Source organism: Pristiophorus japonicus, chromosome 15 (genome assembly GCF_044704955.1).
Source record: "Pristiophorus japonicus isolate sPriJap1 chromosome 15, sPriJap1.hap1, whole genome shotgun sequence".
Classification (NCBI taxonomy): Eukaryota; Metazoa; Chordata; class Chondrichthyes; family Pristiophoridae; genus Pristiophorus; species Pristiophorus japonicus.
Window position 1 is genome coordinate 47,951,626 of NC_091991.1, and position 13,771 is coordinate 47,965,396.

The 13,771-nt window shown below is 41.9% G+C and overlaps 1 protein-coding gene across 3 annotated transcripts in view; it reads right to left on the reverse strand.

Annotated features, from left to right (window-relative positions):
- The window catches only part of LOC139280736 (coiled-coil domain-containing protein 91-like), a 198,341-nt gene that overhangs the window by 79,948 nt on the left and 104,622 nt on the right, over positions 1 to 13,771 (reverse strand). For all 3 annotated transcript variants that reach the window (XM_070900400.1, XM_070900401.1, XM_070900402.1), the window contains exon 8: positions 7,455 to 7,562. In XM_070900400.1, the coding sequence (XP_070756501.1) occupies positions 7,455 to 7,562 (108 nt within the window). The remainder of the gene's footprint in view (positions 1 to 7,454; positions 7,563 to 13,771) is intronic.

The window sequence follows — 13,771 nt, forward strand, 5'->3', positions numbered from 1 at the left end:
ATAGCTGTGGCTATAGGTGCACGAGGCCGCCTCCTCCGCCGTCGTCCTGCGGATTGAGGTGGTGGCATGGGTTCGTCCTCCTCCTGCTGCTGGTCCTCCTCATCCTCCTGCTGCTCCTCTTCCTCCTCCTCATCGTTGTCAGCCTCCTCGTCCTCCTCTTCACCGCCACCCCCCCCCCCCCTTCTCCCGTCAGGAGGGCGGAGTTGGCTAAAGTGGACTGGGAAAATAGATTAAAGTGTAGGACGGTTGATGAACAGTGGTGTGCTCCCAGGGGCACTTCCGGCACCGACAATCCAGCAGCACGAGCCCAGCTGGAAAGTCAAACAACCAGCACATGTGCAGAAAGACCATCCAGTCACGCAAGCGCAGTGAGTCACTCTGGCCATTGTACAAGTTGTTGTTTAATTTAGCCTTAGAGCCGCGCCGTTTTGGAGCGTGGGCAGGAACATCGGCAGGGCCCAAGTACAGAGGAATGGGAAGGACGGGGCGGATGAGTTGCGAGTGTTTGTGGCGAGATGCGGTGAATGTTTATGTCGGAGGAGCGATGAGAGATCATGGCGGAGATGCGACAGATGAGGGTGCGGGGCCCAGAAGAGCCGAGGGCCCAGGGGCAGTACGGGCCAGCTCACACTGCGATGTGCGCGCGCACTAGGTCCGTGTAGCAGAGCAAGTCTCCAGTCATCCTGGTTAATCTTTGCCACTGGATAAAGGCCTACCTCTGTCAAGCCCGTGTGGTGGCTGGTGCGCAACGGTCACCACACATTTAAAAAAAAAAATTCACGCACTGGCATCTTCTATCCCCTCAATTGGAGTTCAGGACTGGAACATCGGGTCCTTCATCGAAACACTCGTGAACTCGTGGAAGCAAGTCATTCTCGTTCGAGGGACCACCTATGATGATGACATTTAAGGAAATATTTCACAACTCTCAAGAAAAATATATTCCAGAGGAGGAAAGGGTGCAAGAGAAAAGATAGCCATCCGTGGCTAACTAAAGAAATAAAGGATGGTATCCAATTGAAAACAAGGGCATAGAATGTGGCCAAAACTAGTGGGAGGGCAGAAGATTGGGAAGCGTTTAAAAGCCAACAAAGAATGACTTAAAAAATGATTAAGAAAGGGAAGATAGACTATGAAAGTAAACTAGCACAAACTAGCAAGAGTTTCTATAGATATATAAAAAGGAAAAGAGTGGCAAGAGTAGATGTTGGTCCCTTAGAGGACAAGACCGGGGAATTAGTAATGGGGAACATGGAGATGGCAGAAACACTGAACAAATATTTTGCATCAGTCTTTACGGTAGAGGACACTAACAATATTCCAACAATGGATCGTCAAGGGGCTATGGTGGGGGGGGGGGGGGGGGGGAGGAAGTTAACACGATCACAATTACTAAGGTGCTCAGTAAAATAATGGGACTAAAGGCAGAAATCCCCTGGGCCTTATGGCTTGCATCCTAGGGTCTTGAGAAGTAGCAGCAGGGATTGTGGATGCATTGGTTCTAATTTACCAAAATTCCCTGGATTCTGGGTAGGTTCCAGCAGATTGGAAAACTGCAAATGTAATGTCTCTATTTAAAAAAGGAGGCAGACAAAAAGCAGAAAACTATAGACCAGTTAGTCTAACATCTGTGGTTGGGAAAATGTTGGAGTCCGTTATTAAAGCAGTAGCAGGAAATTTGGAAAAGCAAAATTCAGTCAAGGCAGAGTCAGCATGGATTTATGAAGGGGAAGTCATGTTTGACAAATTTGCTGGAATTCTTTGAGGATGTAACAGCGTGGATAAATGGGAACCAGTGGATGTGGTGTATTTGGACTTCCAGAAGGCATTTGACACGATGCCACATAAAAGTTTACTGCACAAGATAAAAGTTCACAGGATTGGGGGTAATATATTAGCATGGATAGAGGATTTGCTAACTAACAGAAAACAGAGAGTCGGGATAAATGGTTCATTCTTGGGTTGGCAATCAGTAACCAGTAGGGTGCTGCAGGGATCAGTGCTGGGACCCCAACTATTTACAATCTATATTAACGACTTGAAAGAAGAGACAGAGTGTAACGTAGCCAAGTTTGCGGACGATACAAAGATGGGAGGAAAAGCAATGTGTGAGGAGGACACAAAAAATCTGCAAAAGGACATAGACAGGCTAAGTGAGTGGGAAAAATTTTTGGCAGATGGAGTATAATGTTGGAAAGTGTGAGGTCATGCACTTTGGCAGAAAAATTCAAAGAGCAATTTATTATTTAAATGGAGAAAGATTGCAAAGTGCTGCCGCACAGCGGGACCTGGGAGTACTTGTGCATGAAACACAAAAGGTTAGTATGCAGGTACAGCAAGTGATCAGGAAGGCCAATGGAATCTTGGCCTTTATTGCAAAAGGGATGGAGTATAAAAGCAGGGAAGTCTTGCTATAGTTGTACAGGGTTTTGGTGAGGCCACACCTGGAATACTGCGTGCCACTTTGGTTTCCATGTTTACGAAAGGATACATTTGCTTTGGAGGCAGTTCAGAGAAGGTTCACTAGGTTGATTCCAGAGGTGAGGGGGTTGACTTATGAGGAAAGGTTGATTAGGTTGGGCCTCTACTCATTGGAATTCAGAAGAATGAGAGGTGGTCTTAGCGAAACGTGTAAGATTTTGAGGGGGCTTGACAAGGTGGATGCAGAGAGGATGTTTCCACTGATAGGGGAGACTAGAACTAGGGGGCATAATCTTAGAATAAGGGGCCGCCCATTTAAAACTGAGATGAGGAGAAATTTCTTCTTTCAGAGGGTTGTGGATCTGTGGAATCGCTGCCTCAGAGAGCTGTGGAAGCTGGGACATTGAATAAATTTAAGACAGAAATGGACAGTTTCTTAATCGATAAGGAAATAAGGGGTTATGGAGAGGGTGCAGGGAAGTGGACCCGAGTCCATGATCGGATTAGCCATGATCATGTTCAATGGTGGAGCAGGCTCGAGGGTCATGTGGCCTACTCCTGCTCCTATTTCTTATGTTCTCATGTTCTTATTAATGTCCAGTGCCTGGCCCCTCCTGATGGCCAAGTTGTGCAGTATGCAGCACACAATAGTGAACTGACCGACGTAGTGAGGGCGTATTGCAGGCAGTCTCCAGAGTAGTCCAGGCATTGGAAATGCTGCTTCAGTATGCCAATTATCCTTTCTATGCTCCGTGTGGTTATGTACGACATGTACCGACGCTCTGGCTCAGTGCGGGGATTGTGTGGTTGGGAGGGGTGGGGGGGGGAGCGTCATAAGCCAGGTGGCGAGCCCATACCCTTTGACTCCGAGCAACCCTTCTGGCAGCTCCTGAAACATCGTAGTTATAACGCTCTCATGGATGCTAACTGGGTATTTTGCATCCAATGCCATGATCTGATGCATATCGTTGCAGATGAGCTGCACATTTAGGGAATGGAATCCTGTTGCGATAAACCTCGGAGTCATCCAAAGGTGCTCTCAAGGCGATGTGGGTACAATCGATCGCACCCGATACCTTTGGGAAGGCAGAAATTCTGGAGAACCCCTACAGCCCTGACTCGCATTGCCTACATGGTAATAGGGAAATTGATGAACTGGTCCCTTTTGGCATACAGTGCAGCAATCACCTGTCGAATGCAGCAATGTGTGACATGTGCTGCGAGATGCAGCACAGGTCCCCATTTGCTGCTTGAAATGAGTCAGAAGCATAGAAGGCAAGTGCTGAATTGACCTTTACTTCCACAGGTACGGCAGTCCTCCTGCCATTTCTTAGCTGTATGTCTGTCCTGACTAGCTGGCAGATCTCGGTGACGACCTCCTTTCTAAATCGCAGCCTGCGAATTAAGTCTGCCTCATTCAGATGTGGGTATGAGCGCCTGTCCCTGTAGATTCGATCAGAGTATGGCCTCCTCCCGATTAATGCTTGAGCGATCTGGTTTCTGCAATGGCGGCGTCGTATTATCCGTCACCACTGCATGGCATGCATGTAAATCAACTTTACTACATAAGGCATAGTAATATTTGCACCCATAATTATTCTTAATTTTGTTATTCTTGTTGTGAGGTAGTACTTACCGAAGTACCGCACACACACCTTTATTGGGTGATGCCAGAGTAGAATGGACCATACCCTGGTCTGCGCGCATGCGCAACACTAAGCTCTGTCTCTATGGAGGCGCGACGCACAGTGATTTATGGCACTAAGAGCTTTTACCGAAATGCATATGTTTGCTGCTGTGATGTGCCATTGCTGATGCACAGTTTGAAGTGCATGCCGGCAGGATCGTTCCCTTTGTTGGACAGAAACACATGAACTTGGCAGCAAGATGTGCATGTTTAATCTCTCAATTGAAAGTCAGCAAATTGCTGTTGATTGCTGTTCTGCTTTGGTTGCACAAGACTCGTGGATCTCTCAACTTCATCCATAGCTATTTCAACACCATTCATGGTTTACTCATCATCCACTTTTCTCTATTCTGTGCAGTCCTTCACACCTGTTCATATTAAATTTAATCGTCCGTTGTTCTGCTATTTATATACTTTATGCAACTAATGTTTTAATTTCCAAGTTGCTTCCTCCAAATCCACAGCCCTCCTCCACACAGTTTGCTGTCATCTGCAAATCTGATCAATTTCCTTTAAATTTCCAAATCCAAGTACAGATGTAAATCAGAAACAGCACTGGTCCTTGCATTAGCTTGGACTCAACTGAGTGCTTCCCCCAACCTTTTAATGCTTTATGTGGACTTAAACCTTTTATTTTGTTTTCCACAAAATCAAATGTCCTTCAATCAGATTTGTGAATTGTATTTCTTTCCATAGTCTTTTTATGGTGTAATAGTGGTCAAAGTTATCAGCTTTATCAGAAAGCTGTCAATTGTAAAGCTACCCCTTGATACCATTTAAATTAATTAACTGTTCAGCTCATCAGAGAACACTTAACTTAATAGCACTGCTGTTCTTATTTGTATAATTGTTCAATATTTTTAAACATTATTTTCTATTTCCACTGTACATTAAGAAAACCTGCTCTGCAACCATGAAAATTGAATTGATCCAAAGGTTGCTCCTGATTTAATAATGTACTCACAACTGCATCTCTTTTACAAGATTTAGTCAGATTGTTTATTTGGTAAACATCATATCAAATGGATAACAGATTTGCATGCATAAACTATATGAAGCCAATTATCAAGTTTCAGAAAAAAATATATCGTACTGGTTCAACCTCCAAAATCCAGAGTACCGGAATCCAGAATGTTCCGGAATCCGGAACGATCCGTGGCGGGGTCGTCCAGTAACCAAAAAATTTTCCGATATCCGGACCCCCTCCCCCCGCCTCAGCGAACCGACTTCACCCGGGCCCGACTTTGTCCCGGCCCCCCTCCCTCCCCTTTACCTCGGCTGCCCGACCCCGCCTACCTTGGGCCAGACAAGGAAATCCTCCACGAATGCGGGGCCCCGCCCGATCAGGTCCGCGGCGGCAGGGCCCCGCCCGATCAGGTCCGCGGCGGCAGGGCCCCGCCCGATCAGGTCCGCAGCGGGGCCCGCGTGAACAATCCATGGTGGTGAGGCCTCGTGCGAACAACTCCACAGCGGCGGGGCCCCGCGCGAACACATCCATGGCGGCGGGGCCCCACCCGGTGACCCGAACAGCTCCTCGACGAACACGACCCACCCACCCCCCCCCCACCTTTCTAACATTCCGAAATCCGGAAATACCCGAACCTGGGCTCGGCTGTTTCCAGATTCGTGACGTCAGAAAGACACTCCAAAATCCAGCAAAACGCAAAATCCGGAACGGCTTCGGTCCCGAGGGTTCCGTATTCGGGACGCTGAACCAGTACTATAATTTTTAAATCCTTGATCAAGTGAAGCAAACGTTTAAAAAAAACATCTGAGAACAAATCAAGAAAAATGCAACCCAAAATGCTGCACATTGCCAATCAAGGTGAGAAGAACTTTGTATTGCTCATTGGCAAATTCAGAATTTTTCTTTTACAGCTCCAGAAGCTATAACATGGTTACAGCAGCAGACCTTTTAATATTCATGAAGTATAACTTGTAGCATAAAATGTATTGCTTCAAGCAGGAAAGCAGCTGTCATATTACCGTGCATGTGGAAAGAAGAAACCCTGGAAGGGCACAAAACGTGGAGCAAAGTAACACACTTAATTTTTTAAGGACAAATATATAGGCTAATTTTTAGACTTTGTGCTTCCAGCGAGAAGTTTCACTCACCAGCAACACCAATCAGAAATTTAGGAGCACAAAGTTTGAAAAATACCTATATAATTGTCTGGATTGTTCTAGAAACCTCTGGTTATCCTGTTTTATACTGTAGAACTGTTGCTTGAGGGCAGCAAGGGAGAAAACATTTTGTATAATACTCCTGTGACATCATAAAATTCTGTACAGTAATATTAAGAATGGAACGTGAGATGTGGATAAAAATACAAAGATGATCCAATAGAGAAGCTGCAAACTTTTTAAACTTTATTTAAACATTTTACTTTGCACCATCTAGTTATTGTTCTGCAGTAGCTAGTCAGGTGTCAGTCTTGGCTCAGTGATTGCACTCTGGGCTGAAATGGCCTCCTTCCGTGCTGTAAATTTTTATGATGATGATTCTTGCCCGAGTCAGATGGTTGTGGGTTCAAGCTGAGTTCCGGAGAACAGTACTTAATCTAGGTTGACATTCAGTGCAGTGCAGCACTGTTGGAGATGCCATCTTTTGGATGAGATGTTAAAACTGTGGCCTCATCTGCTCTCTCAGATGGGCATAAAAGACCCTGTGGCACTATTTGAAGATCAAGGGAGTTCTCCCTGGTGTTCCTCAAGCAACATCGCTGGCCACGTATCGCTTTGCTTGTGTGGGATCTTGCTGTGCACAAATTGGCTGCCACATTCCATTACAATAGTGATTACACTTCAAAAGTATTCATTGACTGTGAAGTGCTTTGGGACATCCTGAGGTCGTGAACGGTACTCTATAAATACAAGTTCCATCTCTCTCTTTTATACTGCAGCCAGTACAAAGCTGGTGCTGTGAAAAATTGTCCCATCAGAAGGTTGAGATAGATCAATTTAAACTGGAGTTACACTACAGATTTAATATTGGTGTGATGTGAGAAATATGTCAAATTGCTGAAAATTTACTGTATGACAATGTTGGTACAGCTTCATTTCAAGATAATGAGCAATTTTAGTTTTAATTAATTGATTCAGAAAATGTGAGCAGACTGTGATAATCAGTCTATTATTGACCATTGGAAGCAATAAAACTACTTTGTTTAATATCTCGCATCAAAGAAACAGCAGGAATTAGGAGCACCATGAGCAGAAATAACAGTAAATGATATAGTAAAACAGAAGATTCTCAAACCCACACTGAACGCATAACTAATTACTCAGGACACTTGTACTTCACACAAAAAAAACAAAATGTCTGTGTTTGAAGCAATAACATTACCTGGGCGTTGAGCAGTTCTTCACATTTCTGCATTTGTTTCTCTATGGTTGATTGAAGGTGTTTTCTGCTCGTCTCTTGCTGCTGTAGTACAGCAGACTTTGTTAACGCCTTGAACACAGAGAACAAGCCAAGTCAAACAGATTTTTTTTTTAAGCACACCAATATTTATTTCTTCAGTTTGTACTGTTTAAAAGGCTGAAAAGAGCATGCAATTACAATTAGATTTATATCTTTCAGAAAACATCCATGGAATTTACTCTCTTGATTTATTAATATAAAGTAATGAAATTCAGTTCAATATAAATTGACCCAATTGAAGTTTCTGCATGTTTAATATCCCAGTCAGCAATCCCATTTCAAAGACTGCTTCTCCTGCAAATCTAGACAATTCACAGGCAGCTGGAAAGGTAGTGGGTTCACTTGACTAAAGTGGGCTCAAATTAGTGATCTAAAGGCAGACCACACAGGACGCAGGCAAATGAAAGCTGCTGAAGAAAGAAACACCAGACATATTTCACTAACTGACAAATACCACATCCTCTACATTAAATCTGCATGCTGTGAAATCCCATGGGCCAACATGATGCTAAAAACGTCAAGTAAAAGCAGATGGAAAGTCCGAGAAGTGGAGCATACAAGGCAATGAGGCTGACAACCCATTGTGTGGGTGTGGCAGGACAACGATAGTATCCATGCAAATCCATTCCAGGACTCTGGTTTTGTTGGAAAAGAACTGCGGATGGTCCAAAATGAAAGTGATCAAAATGGATAAAGGCCCATAAATCATTTTATAATGCAAGAACACACATTTGAAATGTTTAACTCCTCGCATAGCTTCCCTCGATTAATTGGAATATTCCAATTTCGCTAAATATGAACTTCAATTTTAATGGTTTTCCAATTTTGGAAAGTTGTTGCTATTTAATATTTTTCATTGGATCATTTCTTTTTGTTCATGGGTGCTTCAGTCACAAAATACCCTACAAATATTAGACTTTAATGACTAATGACTGCAAAGAATGATGACAACACTTATTGATAATAACAAGCCTATAGCAATGGGGAGGGTTTTTTTTTGTAAAGGCCATATCACAGATCTGTGCCAATGAAATAAAATTATAGCATGTAATCCTTTTTGAAATTCCAGCAAACAAGAATGTTAAAATTTTAACGTATTGTTAAACGATTTAAAAATAATGGGCCTGAATTCGCACTCCCCACGGGCTATTTGCCCAACACCTGCCCAGTGAATGTCTGATAAAAGCAGGCGTAAGGCTTTTAAAGTACAGAAAAATACATTTTTTTAAATAATTGAAACATTTAAACGGTAAGTTTGTTTTTGGACCCTTTAAAATATGTAAATTTATTTTTTTTTAAATTACAATTTTTGTTTTAAGTAATTAATTTTTTATTCATTTGAAATATGTGATGGTTTAAAAAAAATTACTACTAGTGTTCGTGTGTATTCCCATTCATACTTATTGTGGTTCTGTATATATTGAACTCACATAAGTATAAATAGGGATTCCCCCACTCTGATAGGTTGGGCCACCCCACATGGCCACAGTGATGCGTACGAAACCCATACGCTCCTGGATACATGTGCCTCGAGGAAGGCCTTCGCGTAGAGGCCCAGGACTGCAAGTCTCCGAATCTCCGAGACCACCAGGTGCTTCCGTGGAAACTTTTGCTGTCGGAGGCCTCCGACCACAAATTCTGGGCTGTGGTTAAACAATTTTAGAGCCTTCTTCCCTAATGTAGCAAACATGTTCATTCCACAGATGGCACGATCTACCACCTATGTATTTAGCACATCCAGAAACCTTGGCTGTCAGATGGTAGCAATGGAAACCTCACAAGCATTAATCACAAACTACGTTTTTTTAAATTTCTAAGACAAAATGACTTGGGCAGAATGGTGACAGCACATTGTTGCTCAGATACTAATGTGACACAAAATAGTATGATGCAGGTTTGCATTACTGATGCCCTAAATAATACCAATCTCCTGAAGACGAAGGGATGTTCCTAGGCCTTCACTTATGCTGCTCTGTAACTGAGGCTGCTCTCATGGGCCTTTCTTTAAAAAATGGGTATTCTTTTGATATTCATAGACCCATAATTTCCGGTCAGCAGCGAAGCAAAGGCATTCGTCGCTGGCCCCGAAGTAAGCTTCGTACAAAGATCGTGTGATCTCTGTGGCGAGAAGTTCAGCTTTTCTGATGCGTATTTGAAAGCAACGCAAGTTAATGGGGATTCCCAGCAAAGAGCAGCTGTGACAGCAACAAGCTGTCTAAGCAGCCAATCAAAGTGCAGAATTCTCATTGACAGTGAACCAGGAAGTAGGTAAGCTCCTTTGATTCTAACTTATTACAAATGTTAGAGAGAGAAAAACAAAGATTTGGGCTCTCACATGGGGAAAAGGCAAACCTGAAATAATGAACAAACTAACTTTAAAAAAAAAGTTTCTTAAATATTTAAATTTTTATTATAATGGATAAATTTGACACTCCACAAAATTAAAATTTGTTTTTCAGGACCATAACCTTTGTTTAACATTCAATATGCTGTTAAAACCTCAGTTACACCTAATCCAAAAGGGTCCAACTTTTAATGGGGTATTTAACAGTGGTAATAGCACAGAAGGGCTGAAGTTTTGGGCAGTTTTCATGATTTAGGAGATTTCACTGATTGCCAGTTCTAGGCAGGGGGCAGGGGGCAGGGGGCGGGGGGGTGGGGGATGGCACAGCGCAGCCTGTGGAGGTGCAGTGAATGAGAAATTACAACTTCAGGAATTTCGCGCGAGGCCGCGCATGCGCTAAATCCTGCGTTGCGGTCAGTTTCAACGGCGAAATTTCGCCAAACAATGTCAGTTGGTCGTCATCAGGATCGCAAATTCCAGCCCATAATGTTAGCGTTTTCAATCACTTAGACATGATAGCCAGAAATTTGAAATTTTCTTGATATTGAACGGATGCGGGGTAGGCAGAGGAAGATATTTGGTTAAGGAGTCATTCGTGAGCTCCCTTCTAACTGCCGTCATTTCAGGATTTTTCCGTCAGAAGTGCTGGCAGCAGTTGAATTTGTCTGCCCAAATATGGGCAGGTGTATTCAAATAGCACAATACATTTTCACCATTACCGCCATAGTAATGGTAAGGGATTTAAAAATTTTTAAAGACCCCATGACTGCATTCTGGTGATCCACCATTTTTTTAAAATTATTTGTAACAATTTGATCCACCTCTTAAACTGCTTCTGAGCAGCCAGCCCTGTTCCACTGTTGCAGGCAAGAAGCCTGCAGCAGCCATTTTCCTCATCCCTGCCCCTAAGCCATGCTATCCCACTGGAAACCCACCAAAATTATGTTCATTAGGCTGGCCCACAAAAATTCACCACGGGCAGCAGCAGAAAAATTGGTAGGCAAAGCTTATAATCCTTTAAGTTAGCATTCTTTGAAAGTTATTATTAGTATTGATCTTAAAGACAGAATCATATTGTACTTTTAAAAAATTGACACCATTAACCTCTAAAAAGCTAAAAAAAAAAGTTCTAAGGACTATTGGGAAGAATTCTAAATTGTGCTGAAAGGAATGTAAACAGAACGTCTGCATAAATAGCTAGTAATATTGTTCCCATTGAATATCTCCCGAAACATTCATCAATATAATGAGAACTAAGATTTTACTAAAAAAAACTTAAATTACTGAGATGGTTCAAGGTCCATAACACAGTACACTACCAAGTTTGAAATGCAAGATAAAAAGAGTAGATAAACGAAGAAGTGGTGATATGTCAAGCAGGGTTTTAAAAGCCTATAACTTAGAGGAGGAAGAGAAGTAAGGAGTTCTGCTGTTTTGAGGTGCTGAGAATGGGTCAGAGCAAAATGCAGAATATAGTGTATTAAGCTTTTAGGAAGTTCAGAAAATCGTTAACCAGAATACTATTGACAAATAGAGAAAAATCAGAGACTTTATGAAGAGTTATAATGGTTAAGGGGGAAAAGAAAAGTTGGGTGTGAGAGAAAATCAAGCTTCCTGGAGCAGCTTCAGCAATAGAGATGTAGGAGTTCCAATGTAGATCAGAGGAGAAAGTCAGTCCAAGAACATCAATAGATACAAGAAAAACCAAGTGTGGAGCCAAAAAGTAAAAGCTGGCTATGATTCAACCATTGCACTGAGGGCCTACAATATGAAAAAGAAAATTGACAAACTGAAAAAGTTGGCAAATATGAAATGGAATCAACAGCAAGAGTAGATTGCATGATGAGTGGAGGGTATCATCGAATGGGAGACAGTAGAGCCCTTGGAAACGCTTGATTTGATGGAAACAGCACGAAATCTAAATAATCCTGTCCCTCTCCTTCCAGAGCACAGTTCCATCTAGTGTGCTCAATTTTATCTCTGATAAATTCATGTTCAATTGCATCAAAAACCAAAAACAAACCACATCATATTTATAAATTAAAGCTGTACATGGTCAATTATACTGAATTTGTTTTTTTAATTTTTGGGCTCAAATAAGGTACATCAGTGCTGAGGAATTCAATACTTATCCAATTTCAAGCACTCAATGTTAACATCAATACTCCCAGTTTAGGTAAGAACAGCCTCCTGCAATGTGAATGTTCTTAGACTGTAATCCAACAATATGCTTCAAGATCAACCTCAGAAGAGGATTCCCTATGGCACCTATATGATCTTTCCTTTTCCTACACCAGCCATCCATGTTGTCTCTCCGAGTAAGATTACCAATCTAGTGCCAAATCATGAGTAATGTTGTCCTATGGATGCATGCTTAATACCAATTAAGTTGTAACAACCACATTCACTTCATTTAGGGCCAATACAGTCAGCAGAGAGAAACCTTCAACTCATCACTCTGAAATGAATGTGAACCCAGGTCAGAGGTGAAAAAGCATTTAACCTCATTTGTCTATCTTTAGAAAAAATGCTGAACTTTAAAAATATTACATGATCTCACACAGTGAACAATACAATCACTATGCATAACAATGTTTAATGTAGAAAATTAACTTGGAACTTATTCTTGCTTGATGGTAGCTGCATTTATTTTTCAGATACATTAAATAATATTATATTAAAAATGTCTACAATATATATGGATAAGAATTGAAAGCCAGCAAAACCAACCACTTACCAAATCACTGGAGGGAAAAAAAATCACGACTGCAGCTAAAATGATCTTTGTATGCCAGTGTACTTTTGTATGAATGTCTGTTTACTTAGTGTACTTTTTGGTAGTTGGCCATGCCAATATACAAGTACATTTTTCTTCGACATCTTTTCAGAATATAATGAAGTGTAAAAGCAACCAATTCGCTTCAGTCATGCATCGTGAAATCATACCTTAAACCACAAGGAGCTGCTGAATTTTGCTGGAAATAGTCGGCAAAGCAGTAGCATAAAGCTTGAAAGGTGATCCATAATTTGAATCATCTGGTTTGACTCCCCTCCACGGGAACGAAACGGCTGTTTCCTTCTCCTCCCCCCCCCACCCCGCCGCAGGAAGGAACGCCTGCAACATTCTCCGTGCCTGAAGCACTTTCACACAGGTAGGAAGATGGTTTATTTAATCTTTACTTTGCTTATAAATGTTTATTCAGGTTGGATTTATTTGTATAATATTTGTAGAAGTGTAAATAAGGATTTATTGTAGAATTTAATGAGTGCCCTTCACCCCCCCCTCGTTCTGGACGCCTAATTTGTAACCCACGCCTGATTTTTTAATGTGTAGAACAGGTTTTTTCAGTTCTACAAAAATCTTCACTTGCTCCATTCTAACTTAGTTTGGAGTACGTTTTCACTGTGGAAACTTTGAAATCAGACGTCAGTGGCCGGACACGCCCCCTTTTGAAGAAAAAATTCTGTTCCAAAGTAGAACTGTTCTACCTGACTAGAACTGCAGAAAAAAAAATGTGGAGAATTGCGATTTCTAAGATAGTCCGTTCTCCACCAGTTGCTCCTAAAAATCAGGCGCAAATCATGTGGAAACTTGGGCCCTACATGTCTCACTCTTCTACTGGACATTATTGATGACTGCTCTGCAGTTCACTTCCTGACCACCTCCAAAGATTTTCTTTGAACCTGAAGTATTATCCATAATTGCAAAGATTTTTTCCAGCACACACATCCTTCTATGAAATTTTAATATTGGATCATTCCATTAACACATACATGTATGATTTGTGGTTGTAACTCAAGATATACATCCTAGGTTTGCAATGAAAAATTCACAAAATATGCAGTACATTTCCTGGCAAATACATTGAAAACTATATATCAAAATTGACACACA